Source organism: Balaenoptera ricei, chromosome 8 (assembly GCF_028023285.1).
Source record: "Balaenoptera ricei isolate mBalRic1 chromosome 8, mBalRic1.hap2, whole genome shotgun sequence".
Lineage (NCBI taxonomy): Eukaryota > Metazoa > Chordata > Mammalia > Artiodactyla > Balaenopteridae > Balaenoptera > Balaenoptera ricei.
This window is the reverse complement of record NC_082646.1, coordinates 109206939-109223723: the sequence shown is the minus strand read 5'-3', so window position 1 is coordinate 109223723 and position 16785 is coordinate 109206939. Positions and strand designations below refer to the sequence as shown.

The 16785-nt window shown below is 42.4% G+C and overlaps 1 protein-coding gene across 5 annotated transcripts in view; it reads left to right on the top strand.

The window, feature by feature from the left end:
* The window catches only part of KMT5B (lysine methyltransferase 5B), a 52851-nt gene extending 36429 nt beyond the window's left edge, over positions 1–16422 (top strand). For 4 of the 5 annotated variants that reach the window (XM_059932207.1, XM_059932204.1, XM_059932206.1 and 1 more), the window contains 2 exons: positions 5030–5226; positions 12159–16422. In XM_059932207.1, coding sequence (XP_059788190.1) covers positions 5030–5226; positions 12159–13636 — 1675 coding nt within the window. In that variant the 3' untranslated portion in view covers positions 13637–16422. Of the gene's footprint in view, positions 1–5029; positions 5227–6278; positions 6508–12158 lie in introns of those variants that run through there. The other variant, XM_059932209.1, reaches the window with a different exon arrangement.
* The last annotated feature ends 363 nt before the right edge of the window (positions 16423–16785 follow it).

Below are 16785 nucleotides of genomic sequence, written 5' to 3'. Positions count from 1 at the left end.
CTTCTGCGTGTCTGAGCTCAGAGGCAGCTTCACAAGCTTGTCCGGGCCAGTGCTGCAGGAAGGCCCCCATGCTGGCATAGGCCACACAGGGAGCACGCCTGGATTTGGTTTTTTGGTTATTGTTCTTGTTTTTTTAATTGAAGTATAGTTGATTTACAAGATCCTGTTAGTTTCAGGTGTACAGCACAGCGATTCGGTTATACGTGTATATATGTATATATTCTTCTTCAGATGAGCACATCTGGATTTGTTGAGCCCATTTTACGTGCTGTACTGGGTGCTTTACTCACCCTGACTCATTCAGTCCTCACAGCTGTCCTGGGAGAGAGCTGGTAGTGTGGCCACACTGCAGGTGCAGAAGTCCAAGTCAGCCTGACCTCAGAGCCTTTTACGCATGGAAGCAAAGATAGGCGGTGGTACTACTTCTCCACCAGCCAGCCGGCCTCCGGAGAAATGCTGACTCCCCAGAGCCCACGTTTCCCTTCAGGGAAGCCAGCGGTTTCCCCTGTGTTGTGAGAGAGCAGAGGCATGGAGTCGTGGTACAACCCCAGCTGTTTCTCTCCCAGCTCTGGGATCTTTGCCATGAAGGGAGGGCAGAAAACCTATTCCTGATGCTGCTGCATTTTTGCCCCTTTTGCAAGGAGGGAGTGGGAACGCAGGGGGATAAAACTTATCTTTTTCTAAATTAAAAAAATGGTTCAAAAAAAAAAATAAAAAAGGTTCAAACATTGGTTAAGTCTTAGACCAGTCCACAAAAAGACCCTTTAATCCATGAAGTAGTTTAATTACAGTTGAATAATGCTTTAAAACCATCTTAAAGAGATAACATAGTATAACGGTGATGTGCATGAGATCTGGCGTCAGACTCCCTAAGTTGGAATCCTGTGACTCTGCATTTCATTAGCTGTGTGATCTCGGGCAACTTAGCTGCTTTTGTGCCTTAATTACCCCATCTGTAAAATGGGGATAACGTTAGAAACTATCTCATAGGGTTGCTGTGAGGATTAAATTTATCTCACGAAAAGTATGTAAAGCAGCACACAGTTGATATTCAGATGTTAGCTATAAACTTATTTTGTGGTTTCTGGTTATTCTCCCATTAGAATGCAAGTTCCACGAAGGCAGAGATTTTTATCTTTTTCATTTACTGCTGTACTCCCAGTGTGCAGAACAGTACCTGACATATAGTAGGTGCTTGATAAACATTTGGTGAATGAATGAATGGAGTAAGTAATATGCTAAATATGCTTTTGGAGGCTGTCCTGAAAAATGTGACCACATACACAGGATTCCAAACCACCCCTGAAACAGCTCTTTGCCTAGTTTAGAACCCCATGTGTCATCACGTTCCTTGGGCCGATTAGTTCTCTTCCAGGAGACTGTTTCTCACTGGTCGGAAGGGCTATCCTGCCTACTCCACAGGGTTAGTGTGAGGAATAAATGGAAACATGTGCAAATCCTTTTTACATGGAAAGACCTCATACAGAGCCGTAGGCTCAGCTATTGTCAGACTATTTGGGGAGTTTGATTTAAAGGTTGGCGGGGAATATTCTTGAAATTCTCAGGAACACCAGACTGTTTCTGCCTTTCCAGAAATTAGGCAAGAGGATGAGACCAAAGGAACTCATTCAATTATTCATCATATAGTAACTGAATAGTTAGTTACTCTATGTTAGGCCTCATGCAGGCACGGTAAACAAGACTAGCACAGCGCCAGCCGTGAGGGCAGTGCCATGAAAGGGACGCACGCACAGTGTGCTAGTTGCTGAAGGGTGAAAAGAGGTGGCCCAGTGAAGGAAGGAGACTGGACAGAGGGTTTACAGAGGCGCTGACGTCGTGGGTACAGTGTCCAGGATACATTTGATGTGCGCTTCTGGGAAATAACCATCCTAACAAAATAGTAATTGTAATACTTTCATAAGTAAGTACTGCAAATTTCACTCTAGAAAATTTGAGAAATGAAATCTAATGAGGGACCGAAGAATAGGAAGGACCAAATTGTTTTAAAGCTTATATGAAAGTATGTCTGATGATAGCCAAGAAAAAATTTCTAAAGTATAGTTAGGGGCAGTTGGCCTTAACAGGTATTAAAAATTTACTGTGAAACAATTGTGATCAAAACTTGATGATACTGGCTGATGTGGACAAACAAGAGGACATGAGCAGACTCTTGAAATAGAGCCGAGTGTGTATGAAGTCTTAATACCACGTATGGGGAAACGATGATTTCTTTAATAAATGATAGTGACATAATTCATTGTGCGCCTGGAAGAAAACCAAGCTCAACTCCCATCTCACACCATATACAAGATAAATTCCAGATGGATTAAAATTTTAAATTTAAAAATGTAATGTAAGATGATTAGAAAAAAAATTAGGAGAATGTATACGTCTACCCTTGGGGTAGTAGAAATCTTCTGAAAGAAGTTAAGACAAGAAATGGTGAATATGAAAATTTTTGAATAGCTGAAAGCAAAAGTCAGATTAATGACAAACTGAAGGGGGAAAAATGTACATATACGGCAGAGTTAATATCCCAAGGGCAAAAAGCTCCTATAAGCTCATTAAAAAAAAAGACAGACTTCCACTAGAGAAAAGAGAGGTAGGGAAGATGCTACACAGAAAATGATGGCCATAAACAGGGAAAACAATAACTAGGTATCTGTTTTCACTATCAAATTGGCAAAATTTAGAAGTATACTCTGTGCTGTGAGGATGTGGAGAAACAGGCACTTACACAATGTCACTAGGGCTGTAAATTGCTGTAACCTTTTGGGAAAGTAATCTGGCAATATTTGTTCAAAATCATCACACCCTTTTGTCTGGCAGTCAGTTCCATATGGAAGAATCTATCCTATGGAAGTAGGAGCATTAGTCAGTAAGGATTTGGTTTCAAAGCAAGGTAGCAGCAGCGTTCATGGTGGCAAGCAAAAACCAAAAACCTACAAGTTTCAGTAATCACCAGTAGTGCTTGAATAGATTATGGAATGTTTAGTCTGTGTAAAAGGTACAACTTTCAAAACATGTTCAGTTCGGATTTACTTGTGCATGACGTAATAAGGAAGCTGGGGGAAAAAAAAGAAAGCAAGCTGGTTGCTGAGTAAGATGTATGGTATTATCCTCTTTGGGTTTTGTTTGCTTAGGAAGAAACAACAATGTGAATAGGTGTGTAGCTCATGGCAAAGGAGCAGAAGATGAGGTGCTGGCAGATGGTTAGCACTGGCGCTGGGAGGGGTGGGGGGCTCTGGGGATGGAGGCTGGCTGGGGAGCACTATTGACTTCCTCTTTATGGAGACAGAGCCTAAGATTGTCTCACCTGTTGCAGCAAACACAAGCATGTGTTACTGTCATAAGTTAAAAAGAAGTAAAGGAAGTAGAGAAACAGATGAATGGGAGAGTTTTACTTTAAAAAAAAAAATTTCCAGATAATTCCACCATGATCATTTATTTTGTATTTAAGTATGGCCCATCTTTCCAGAAATGTTACAAGTTATGGTAAAAAGGCACAGAATATCTGAAAAAAATTTATTAATTCATTAACCCACCTGAGATGAAACAGCCTTTAGGATTTACGCATTTACTTTCTGAATATACTTTATGGTGGAGTGGAGTGTAATTGTTGGCCTGCCGTGGTGAAGATTACCTACCTAGAGGCTTTTACAGTGATTTCTAATGCACCTTTTGAAAAAAGAATTGAGGCAGTCCCACAATATGTTTGTTGTTTTTACAAAAGCATTAATAAAAGTAGAATTCCAAATCCATTCTAGGAAGGCGAAGAAGGCAAGAATGCTCACCTTAGTCACCAAACATAGTCTCTGCATTCAGACTAGGTCTGTGCTCCTGCCTAGCGTTAAGAGGTTTAAGAGGGAGAGAGAGAAAATAAAATTTTTGTTCTCCCTTAGCAAAAGGTGAAATACTCAGATTCCTTGAAGGAGAAAAGTTATTTTCTCCTCATCTAAATCCTGAAAGAAATAAATCACATGGGATCTTTTGGAGGGCAGTATTGCTTTCATAATGGGAAGTGTTCACAATTTTGCCTCAAGTTCAGAAGCTGTTATTATATGGCTTTTCTTTAACAAGCTAAGGCCAGTGAAAGGCAAGTCAGTGAAGGCAGTTTTGGCCAAAGAGATTTATCATTTTTTAAATGCAATATGTAGTGCTTAATTTTTTTAACCTCATTAATTTATATTTTATTTATTCTTTTGAGCAGAGCGAGTAGAAATTTACCTTTATAACACTGAATAAAGCAAAGATTTGCAAAGCTAGGTTCATTAAGGAAGTTTAGGAGGACTTCTTATTAAGCACCCACTTCATTAGAATTTATATAAATATAATATAATTAAAGCAGGTTACAAATCATTCTTAGCCAGTGGTAAAAGCAAGTCTTTTCATGTCCTTTATTTAGTAACATTTTGTTAATTATGTTCATTCAGTAACTTTAAAGGAGGAATTTAACAGTTTTCATTATTCCAGAAGTGAGATTTTCACTAAGATAGCCTAGCCTTCTTATACAGAATTTCAGTTAGTATTTGTTTGTATCTAACATTAGCTTCTAAGTAATGACTTAATTTATGGAAATTCTCTGGTTCCTCTTTTAATTCCGTAATTCTCAATATTCAGTAACGTAGTGTTAAATTATGCAGAACAAAGCTGGGGTATAATTAACAGGTGGGTTATTTCAGTTACAGTTTAGACCTAATCATTGTACCAGTCGGTTTTGAAATTGAAATTTTATTTATTTATTTTTACCTACACTTGAAATTCTACAGGGTCCAACCAATAGCTTCTCATGGGCAATTAACAATTGATTGACAGTAGTCATAACAAATTGTTTTAAGTCTGGGGCTTTTTTGCATTAATTTTATATATGTATGTATTTTGAGAGTCCTAGGCTTAGTGGCTTTCCAGTGGCGATTAGGGCCTCGTCAGTTCATCACACCTGCTGATCTGATGTGGCCAAGCGCGCTCAGCAACCAGGCTTACGTCAGTGAGAATGCTGTTTGTGTAACCTGTGCTGTTTCTCTTTCAGACGGGGAACTGGTGCTTTTAAATCCAGAGTGGGACTGCCTGCGCCTGCTCCTGTTATCAATAGCAAATATGGACTCAGAGAAACAGATAAACGTTTAAATAGGCTTAAAAAGTTAGGTGACAGCAGCAAAAATTCAGACAGTCAATCTGTCAGCTCTAACACTGATGCAGATACCACTCAGGAAAAAAACAATGCAAGTAAGTAAGGGAGATTTGATAAGCATATCTTTTTTTTTTTTTTTTGTAAGTATTTTCACATAGTTTGCTTTCTAAAGCATGCTCTAATAGTTTTGATCTTTTAAACATTGAGAGAAACTCTGGGATTCATGCAGTTCACCAGCACTGCAAGGCTCTAGAAGTGATTCGAGCACAAAAGCAGTCTGTATCATGCCTCCAGATTTAATATGGTACTGAATTGTCTGCTTTTCTTGAATACTGGGTAACTGGATATTAAATTCTCCATCGTGTGTTCCAGGGTCATCATATGTTTGACAGAAAGCTTTTCAAGGTGTTAGTTTCTCTGTAATGATATTGTTAGGTCCGCAAAAAGACAGAGGACGGGGTGGCGTCACACAGGCACATACGTGTTCTGCGCCTGGCCAGTCTGTTAGGATGAATGATGGACTTGGGGAATTCATAGCTTCTGGCCTCAAGGCTTCCACCCTTTTACTGCTTGCTTGCCGTTTTCAAAATGAACTGACCCAATTCACCAAACCACCAGTTACCAGACTCAGAATTGTGATAGAGGAGCAGTTTGAATGTCATTATACTATGACGTGTTGTAATAGCCACTCGACCAAAAGTAGCAAGAGAGATGAAAAGGAGAAAGAAACAAGCTTTAAGATACCAGTTGTGTGGGGGGGGCAAGACCTGATGGAAACTGGAAAAAGAGAATGAAGAATAAAGAGAAAAGAAAGAGAAGAAATCCTAAGTGAGCACAAGAAAACACATCACGTTTGTGGAGCCTTGAAGTCCTGGAACCATCCTGATTGCTACTGTTTTTCATCCGGGTAACACCAGTTTTCTCTAGTTGCCGCTAAAGCAGTAGGCTCCTTAGTCTGACTTGTCTCTGATAGGAATAAAGTTAAAAGTTTTAACTTGATAGTCCCCAAAGTATGCCTGTTTTGGCACTATAAATGTCCATACATACTTCTTAGCAGTAAGTACCGTCTGAGGTCTGATTATTTTAGGCTCTTCTCCCTGTCTTCAGATGTTTTCAGCCCAACTCTGGGTACTCCTCTCCACTACAGAAAATCCCAAAGAAAAGGGAAGGTGTCTCCCGTGATGGTGAATGTCACTGCCGTGAATCCTGACTCTACCTACTGCTGGGAGTCAGAGGCCAGGGGTAACCTCTGCCGTGGAAAAGCGATACTGCATTCCTATTCCAGTCCTTAACGTCCAAAGTCAACAAAGAAGAGCAGTTAGTTCGTCATTCACTGTTGATTGTTGGTTTTAATAATAAACGCAGCATAATCAACATTTTGTTTTCTGAGTCTGGTTCCTTGGTGAAACTGGCGACTTGTGAATCCCATTTTATAAATGTCTACATAAAAACACTTAGGAGTGTGCTGCCAGCCACATGTGGAGATGGCCACGACACTGTCCACATGGCTCTGTGACATTCGTGCGGGTGTTTTGTGTTCTTATGCGTTAACCATATACTGATATGTAGATACTGAACTCAGTACACCACTTAGTTTAAAAAATCAAAACAGGAAAAATTTTTGGAAGGTGTTGAGTGTTCTATTATGTGACCATCTATGGGATATTTATTAATAAACCAAATACATGTTCAAAGCCTGCTAGTTGTTAGAAAGAGATAGAAAAGTGTATGAGACTTGGGCCCCTCCCTTGGGGAGTTTTCGCCTGCGCTCCAGGATGGGACGAGTACACGGTCACTGTGCAGAGCAGGCTGTGCGTGCCACTTCCTAAAGGCTGGAGGGAACAGGTGATCCCTCTGTGCTGTAGTCTCAGCATCACAGAGTAGAAATACAGCACTTTACCGTGACTGCTTATGTTAGGGTGCTGCTTTTATTCAGATTACTTTTCTGCAGAATGATTGTCTTGAGTAATTCAAGGGTTGGCATAAGTAGCTTTGAGGGTCATGTGACAGTTGCTAGACGTGGCTCAGGGCTCTGAAGGAGCTCGAGGTTTACTCCAGTGGTCTCTGAGAACATTGTGCACTAAGTATGTTCATAGCAGTGTTTTCTCGGGCTCTTACATGCGTTCTTTTAGGCTGTATTTCTTTTGCTGTTTGTGTCTTGACCAAACCCTTCTACCTGTTTGAAAGAAAAGACTTTGAGACTGCAGTGGGTGCAAGGCCAGAGGTTCCCAAGCCTTTCTCCCAAGGGGCGTGGGCATACACCTTGTGTATAGGTTCCGAGTACCCATCTTATCCTGCAGTTTGGTTAGAATTTAGCAGCTGACAGCTAGAGAGGAACTGCTTTCTTTGAACAGCGTGTTTGTTCTTTTTAAAGAAACGTTTCTGCCTAGTTGGAAGAAAAAATTATTTCTTCCTTCCATGCAGGTCCTTTTTTGGAAGGTGTCTCAAGAACCACAACTTGACTGTTTGCTTTAGCATCCAGAGAGGAGACAAGCAATCCATTTTCACAGATTCAGTCCACAGACCTGAATTATAATGCCATTACTGGAAGAGTCGGGTTTTTTAGGCCTCTTGTGCCTCAGTGGCTAGGCCACCCCCATAGTGCTGCGTCCTGGACGTGAGTCACTGAAAATGCCACGAGTTGGTGCAAGTCCCAGAGGACTGCCACCTGTGGAATAGGTTCACTCAGCTGGACCAAGGAGCGCCTGTCCTGGAGACAGTGGGCTGGGCCACCACCTGTCACTGTCTCGCCCGCCACAGACATCACTGGTTGGTCTGAACACTTTTCTGCTGAGCCTGCAAGCTGCTGCAGAACCCTTTCCAACACCCTCTTCCAGCCGTTCATTCCTGTGTTGGTTGCATGAGGTGGAGCCTGCTTCTTGTGCCTGACAAACTCCTTGAACTGAAGTCTTTAAAATCCCATTGAGGGTTTTTTGGATCCTCATGTTCGGAACATGCCAAGCTGTGTGTGGCCCTCGTGTTCCCTTGGCTCCACCATGTGCGTTTCTGGGGCTTGTCCAGTGCGGAGCATGGGCGCAGCCCGAGCGTTCTGGAAGCTTTGATGTCGTTTTGCTGCTCCTGTGTCTGGCTGTCATTCTCGATGCCCACACAGAGCTGCCTTGTGATTTTGAGGACACCCTGAGGGAACCGCGATGGGTCCTTTCGCAGGAGTTGGGACCGGCCCCGTAATGGCTCTGTGGCGTCCCTTAGAGGCCGTGTGACGGTGTGGTGAAAAGCTTGAGATCTGGAGCCACAGACCTCAGTGCAAGTCCCATCTCTGCCGCTGACCGGATGGACGCTCTTAGGCCCGCTAGCCCACCTGAACTTGGTTTTCACTTAGTGTAATAGCTCTTACTTCAAAGAATGCTTATTATGATTGAGATCATACTAATTTGGCCATTTGGCACTGTACCTAGTATATACTAATTGCTAAGAATGTGTATCTTCACCTGAAATTACTGTCTAGGTTTATGCATTTGGGATTTGTCCCAGCCATGAGGGAAGAGGGCCACACATGGTGTGTTAGTGCCAAAGCCAGGGGAGCCGTGGCCGTGCCTTCCCTCCACTGTGTCAGGATCCTCAGTCTCTTGATAGACTTTTCTTAGTTTGCCATTGTGACCACCATCTCTCCCTCAGCCTACTGTTGCTGGCACTCACCCCCATCCCCCCGCGATAGCGTAGCAGCGCCTTCGTGGCACAGTGAAGAGCCCTGGGTGCTTAGTCACGTTGCTCACATTTCTCTTACCCAGCCGGACTGTGCCTTTTCTGTCGTTTGGCTTGAGCACGCCTTTTAGCTGGGCTTTTGTTGAGATAATGCTTTTCAAACAAAATGAGAATACATTGATAAATACATAAATATGTAAGTGAAGTCTCTCTATTGAAATAATACGTAGCATCAAATTCAATGTCTCTTGTGCTCTTTAAAACACACACTGAAGTGCTTTGTCAGTGGTTCACGGCAGTCAGCTAACAATGAACCTCTCGGAAGGAGGGGTGGAAGGGGGAGAGCCCAGATTCAAAATCACCATAAGTGAGATTCATCCAATGATTAAAAGTCAGTGCCCGAGTGAGGAGAATCTCAGGTGCCATGAAGAGTCATAGGAAGGGTAACCTGTCATGTGTAGAGTCATGAAAGGCTTCCTGAGAGAAGTGTTTGCTGAGCTGAGTCTTAAAAGGGGAGGAGAAGTTGGCCAAGTGAAACGTGCTCAAAGCAGAGGGAACGTCACAAATGAAGGTGTGGGCACGAGTGTAGGATTTGCATCACTAAAGTTCACCAAGGCTGGAGTAGAAGGTGGGAAGGAGGGATGTGAGCATAATTTCAAATTTTGGACTTTATTCTTAGGTATTAGGTTATTGGCAGGTTTAAAGCCCAGAAGTGACGTGGCGTACTAGGAGAATCATCTGGGCTGCGTGGTGGGGGATGGAATGTCGGGGAAGCAGTAGGGAGGCAAGGAAAGGCGGGAGCTAGTGCCAGAGTCAAGGCAGGAAATGGTGGCATCAGGAATGGAGAGAAGGAGGGGATTCCAGCGACACTGCAGGAGTGGACTCCACAGGAATGGTGGCTGGTTGGTGAGAGTTAGCGAAAGCAGGCGTCAAGGATGACCTCCCAGTGTCTGCTTGGGCAGCTGGCTGGGTGGTGGTGTCATTGACCGAGGTGGAGAACTTAGGCTTGGTGGTGAGTTCCCTTTGGGCATGTTGACTTGTGAGGGGCTCATGAGACAATCTTAGCGGGCAATCAAGGTCCCAGTGGACCTTCGGTGATGCGGATCTGTAATTAAGGCGAGAATCAGGCTAGAGACCGTGGTTTGGGAACTGCCAGCATATCGATGGTGATAGCCGTGGAGGAGTGGCTGCTTATCGCCTGGAGGCTGAGTAGAGTTTCCAAGGGGCCTAGGACAGCAGAGACCTGAGGAGTGCGGTCCACCGGGCAGATGGAGGAAGAGTGCCCGGGACACGGAGGGAAGGCCAGGAGAGTGTGCTCTCGCGAGCAGCCAAGGAGAGAGGGGTTTCAGGAAGAATAATGGTTAGCAGCGTCACATTCTGCAGAGAAGGAAAAAAACGGTATGGGCTGAAAGGGTCCGCTGGATTTCATGACAAGGAGACTGTGAGGCAGACTGGCAAAGGCGCTGTTTAGGAGGACGGGTTGGATCCAAATTGCAGGGGGATTGCAGTCGAGGATACACGGTATAAGTGATGATTGTGGAGGGGTGGTTGCAGGTATGAAATGAGAACCGCTGACCTTGGTCATAGAATGGTCCTTGAAGAGCCATAGACAGCAAAGTCTCACCATAGCCACATTTGAGAAAGGCAAGCACCAGCACTGGTGTGTTTACATCATAAGCACATCTACTCTCACCTTGTAGGAAGCCTTGTAAGCACAAAGAAATCCTTTAGCAAAAGCAGTCCCTAAATATCCTTATATTTAAAAAATTATTTCTGGTAAGTTTTGTATAATTCAGTTCATAATATGTCGGTTGTTCTCAAATTGAGTGGCACCCAAACTTTACTGCTACTACTATTCTAAAAAAAAGTTGCTTCCCTGGTAGCAGCCCACACAGATAAGCGTGTTCTTGGTTCAATCAGTGGATCTCATTCCTGGGAATTCTGCTGGTTTGGAGATCCCAAAGCCATTCGTGAGCCAGTTTGGAGATCCCAAAGCCAGTCTGTGAGCGCACAGACTTCTGTTCTTGGCGCTTTGATGTTTTTGGAATGCTGTTATGCATTCTTGCTCCTCTCTCTCAATAAAAACTAACGAATGGTGACCTAACTTGCTCAGCCATGCAGAAGGAACAGCAGTCACCCTGGCGACCCTCAGGCGTGTAGTAAGCAACAGTCTTGTCGGGCAGTGTGCTGGGCTTACCCACGTTCACTGGTTTTTATTCCCTCTGTTTTCTGGTGAGAAGGTGGTGACGATTCGTTTGGTCATCTCAACTTCCCTAGTGAATGATTTAAAGGGGTATTTTGATGGGAAGAGCTTTTCAAGTGGGGGATGGGGAGCAGACTAATTAATCGAGAAATTGACTCACGTAAAACACTATGAATATAAATCCAAAATGTAAACGTAGAGAAAAACAAAGATGGCGGAAAGGAAAGTCAGTGGCAAGGTCAGAGGCTCACCACAGGGCCACCTTACACTTGAGTCACATATAAGCCTTTTGAGAAGCCGTTCAACTGTCATGTTGTCAGGTTGTCATCCCCAGTAGGATTGTCACAGCCTTTTTGTATCCTTGTCCAGAGTAAGGAAGTTGGGCCCCCCTTGTCCCGAGAGTGTAACTCTAGCAGTGCGCTTCTTCCCTCTTTCGGTTTGATTGTCGGCAGCGGGCAGTCAACGGAGGGATGGGGCCAAGTAAGTTCCACAGCCTTCAAAGTCTCTGCTGGTCCTCACAGCATTGAAGGGAACAGCTTAGACGGTGCAGTATTTTGGGATAAATGTCTAGTGGGAGTAACAATATATGGTTCTTAGGATCTCTTTTTCTTATTTGAAAACATCGTGGTAGAATTTGTCTCAGAGCCCTTTAGTCATCTGTTGCTGTTCTGGATTACTAGTCAAGTAATATACTTTAGTTAATGAATAATGGATTTTAGAAACATTTTAAATGATGATTTTAAGAAGAATTTGTGAAAGAAGAATATTTTTACTTAGCTTTACTTCAAATATTTTATGTGGTAGAAGACTAAATCAGGAAAAGAAATATTCAGTTTGGACCAGTGTCGTGATAGATTAAGGACACTTAGAGTGAAATCCAGGTCGCTGTGCTAAGAGCTCTTTAACCCTAAAATTACTTACCTGGAAAGTGCATAGATGCTTCTTAAATTAGAGGCAGAAATTAGAAAGAGAATATAAAGGAAAACTGTAGGAAGTGCTTGTGTGCTGGCAGAAACGCAACTGGGGTCTGTCTACCACGTTTTTTGTATAATCTAAACATTTCATAGCTAATCGTCTGGGTGTTGGCATTGTTTTGTTGAATGTTACCGTGTTACCAAGACTGTTTTTCATCCTTTTTTTTTTTTTTTTTAAACTTTGCAGCTTCTAACCGAAAATCTTCAGTTGGTATGAAGAAGAACAGCAAGAGCAGAGCATTAACAAGGCAGTCCATGTCAAGAATTCCAGCTTCTTCCAACTCTACCTCATCTAAGCTAACTCCTATGAATAATTCCAGGGTACCAAAGAAACTGAAAAAACCTGCAAAGCCTTTACTTTCAAAGATAAAATTAAGAAATCATTGCAAACGGCTGGAGCAGAAGAGTGCTTCGGGAAAACTCGAAATGGGAAACTTAGTACTTAAAGAGCCTAAAGTAGTTCTGTACAAAAACTTGCCCATTAAAAAAGATAAGGAGCCAGAGGGACCAGTCCCAGCCGCGGTGGCCAGTGGGTGCTTAACTAGACACGCCGCGAGAGGGCACAAGCAGAACTCCGGGCGAGGCGCCCCTGCGCACGTGGAGGGCGCCCCCAGCGCCTACACAACCAGGCGGTCCGTGAGGACGAGGGTGAATTTGAAGGAGACCTCCGACATCAAGCTTGAACCAAATACGTTGGATGGCTACAAAAGCAGCTTGACGGAACCTTGCCCAGACAGTGGCGAGCAACCAGCCCCTGCAGTGCAGGAAGAAGAACTGGCTCATGAAGCTGCACAGGAGGGGGAGGCCAAGTGTCCTAAGAGTGACAGCAGCACATCAAAAAAGAAGTCACGGCAAGGGAAACTGGTGAGACAGTTGGCAGAAGCAGAGGAGTCCGCTGCGGTGCGCGATTCCCCTGGCAGAGCTGGCGTGGGGCGAGAGGGGGTGGGGTCCCACCCTGACCAGGGCGAGCACAGCAGCCTGGAGGGCGTGCCCGGGAGCTACACGGACTGGCCCCCTTCTCCTGTTAGTGGTTCTGTGGTCGCATCAGACAGCTTCAAAACAAAAGACAGCTTCCGAACTGCAAAAAGTAAAAAGAAGAGGCGGATCACTAGGTATGATGCACAGTTAATCCTAGAAAATAACTCTGGGATTCCCAAATTGACTCTTCGTAGGCGTCATGACAGCAGCAGCAAGACAAATGACCAAGAGAATGATGGAATGAATTCTTCAAAAATAAGCATCAAGTTAAGTAAAGACCATGAAAATGATAATAATCTCTATGTAGCAAAGCTTAATAATGGATTTAACTCAGGATCAGGCAGTAGTTCTACAAAACTAAAAATCCAGCTAAAACGGGACGAGGAAAGTAGGGGGTCGTATACAGAGGGGCTTCACGAAAATGGGGTGTGCTGTAGTGATCCTCTTTCTCTCCTGGAATCCCGCATGGAAGTCGATGACTACAGTCAGTATGAGGAGGAAAGTACCGATGATCCCTCCTCTTCGGAGGGAGATGAAGAGGAGGATGATTATGATGATGACTTTGAAGATGACTTCATCCCTCTTCCTCCAGCTAAGCGACTGAGGCTCATAGTCGGGAAAGACTCTATAGATATTGACATTTCTTCCAGGAGAAGAGAAGATCAGTCTTTGAGGCTTAACGCATAGTAAGCTCTTGGTCTTAATTTGACCCGGGATAACTACTTTAAAGAAATAAACAATTCCAGTCAATTACTCCTCAACTGAAAACATTTTGGGGGCAGCGCTTCTGTTGTCTTTTCACTTATCACCATAATACTGTAGAAAGTGTACAGCGTACTGACTCTTCTTAAAAGTCTGATTTGTGCAAATTTTTATTGTACTTTTTAAATAGCCTTCTTATGTGCAATTCTGAGTTAGAGGTAAAGCCCTGTTGTAAAATAAAGGCTCAAGCAAAATTGTACAGTGATAGCAACTTTCCACACAGGACGTTGAAAACAATAATGTGGCTACACAGTTTTCTTTTTTTTAACTTTAAGAGCATCAACTGGCTCTTTAATATATGACTAAAAAATAATTTAAAACAAATCATAGTAGCAGCATATTAAGGTTTTCTAGTATATGCTAATATCACCAGCAATGTTCTTTGGCTTATTGATTTATTTGCTAGATGTTTCCCCCTTGGAGTTTTGTCAGTTTCACAGTTTGCTGGCCCAGGTGTACTGTTTGTGACCTTGGTTAAGGTTAAATAGCAGACCATCGGTCGGGTGGGAGTGAAATTGGTTTCTTTAAAAAAAAAAAAAAAAAGTACAATTACATGCGTGACAGCTAACTTTTCATTCAGTACGTTATATGTACGAGGGTAGCAGTGTGCAGGATGAGTTTCGATACAGCGTATTTATTGCTTGTCATGTAAATTAAAGACCTTGTATTTAACACTTTTCAATCCTTTTAGATAAAATTGTTCTTTGCAAGAATGATTGGTGCTTATTTTTTCAAAAAATTTGCTGTGAACAAATGTGATGACAACAAGCAACATTTATCGAACTACAGCTATCTTAATTTGGGTCAAGTTTTCTGTTGCACTTGTAAAATGCTACAAGGAATATTAAAAAACTCTATTCACTTTAACTTATAATAGTTTATGAAATAAAAACATGAGTCACAGCTTTTGTTCTGTGGTAACCTATAAAAAAATGTTTGTCTTTGAAATTCAGTGTAAAGAACTGAAAACAGTGTATATGTTGTAAATATTTGTGTGTTGTGAGAAATTTTTGTCATAAGAAATTAAAAGAACTTACCAGGAAGGTTTTTAAGTTTAGAAATATTCATGCCAATAAAATAGGAAATTATAAATATATAGTTTTAAGCACTGCATCAGTGGGAGTTCTTGGCTTATGTTAGTTTATGTATGAAAATATCAAAGATTTTTTTGACTATATTATCAGTTAAACAAAAAGAGGAGTCATTTAATTTGTTTTTGAAGCACTTTGAGAAGAGAAATTAATTTTAAGTAACTTAATGAGCAAAATTTTGATTACTACTTTATGTTCAATACCAACCTTCCATTTCTCTGGATTATTTTACAAATCATTGGACAAAGAATTTGGGAATATAAATCTGTAGCAGGTGTTTGACACCAGTGGGTCTCTTTATTTCTGGGAAATGTGTACCTGTACTTTCAAATATACAGTGTTCCTAAGTGAAATCAATTTAGGGGATTCGTGTAGTGTCTAGAAAAGTAGCCCATATCTTTAAATACTAAAAGGAATCTGCAGGTAATGAGAAGTCCAGTGGAGAAAACCTCAATGCTTACTGTTACTACTTATTGATTCCTACCAGTTTCTAGGTTCCTGGGGACATTATTTAAATTAAGTTCCTTAAAACTATTGCTAGTAGGTTCCAAGTAGAAATCAGTAACATTCATAAAAGTTCTTTAAATTTAGAATTTTTTTCTCCTTCTGTTCTTCAAGGAATTACTTCTGTAGTCTTCTGTCGTCTCGTCCCTGTTTTGTTACGGTGCAGTTTCATCCTCAGGTATTAATGTGGGGGCAGGTGGCTGACCTCCTCGCCCACTCACACCCCCTTTGCTCGCTCCGTCTAGAATTCTTCACCTCTCGAGGTAGGGCAGCCCTGCGAGGTCTGTCCCAAAGCACTCGGAGCAGTCTACAACCTCACCCAGTCCTCCCGGTGTCTCTGGGTGGCAGTGGGAGACTCAGGCCACTGAGAAGGTCACGCTTAGACCCTGTGTCTGGGAGGTACCGGAGAGCAGGGGGTCATCTTTTGTTCCCACCGTAGTTTGGAGTCTGTCAAAGAGGTTCAGAGACTAAATCTTGAACTGTTTTCTTGGAATACCAACAACAGCCATTTCAGGAATTTCAGTCTTAAGGAAAAAGTAACAAAATACCGCATTTCCCACTTTTCTCCATTTTTAAGCTTAATTTTAGTAATTTATTTATGATGTTTAACTTTATTGAGGCCTCGTCTTTGGGGGCTGACCTTCCCGTGGGTCCGAGCAGTGACGTTAGGTGGTGGTCACTGCCTCGGGAGTTGGTGTGCACAAGCGCTCGGCAGCCACTGCCGGCGCCTTCCAGGGAAACCTAATTTCCGTTTTTACAGTTAGGGGCCTCGGAGCTGGTCTAGCTCTGCTGTAGAACTTCACTGTGTGGAATGGCGAAATCCACACACTGATGACCACTTGGAAGAGGTTGCATTCAATAAAACTTATAGCTAGAGCTTATGCAATGATTGGTAAAGATTTTGGCATTGTAAGAATTAGGAAATGATCATAGAAATATATGTAAAGTATTCAATTTTCAATCATTTTTCAAATTACTGTTTTAAATTGTTTTGCTGAGTTGTAATACTTTTGAGATACAATGTATTCCTTGTACTGAAAGAATGAAAAAAGGACTTTTTCAGCATTTGAGGTAAGTTCTTTAATGTTTCATTAAAAACATTTTTTACAAATATTTTGTACATGCACTTGCAGTATTGAGGTTAATCATTTTAATAAATTCGGAAATTAAAACAGTTTGGCCGGTGTTCACTGTATCTGAGAAGAAAAGATCAAAGTGGTGACTTTGTCCACAAGGTTTTCACGTACAGTAGAATTTGTAAAATCACACTTTCTGAAGCTTTTCAATATCTGTGAGTGTTCTGAGCCCTGGTCTCCTTTTGCTTCTGGCGCCGTTTGGTTTAAACCGGGGGTAGGCACTCGTTCCTCTCTCGGTGGGGAGACCACTTTTAAACTACATAGCCCCCTGGCCCTCGAACCCAAGAAGGCTTTTGCTACCCAGTTATTAATGGTGCCTGATTACTTGGTTTTTTCCTTCGCT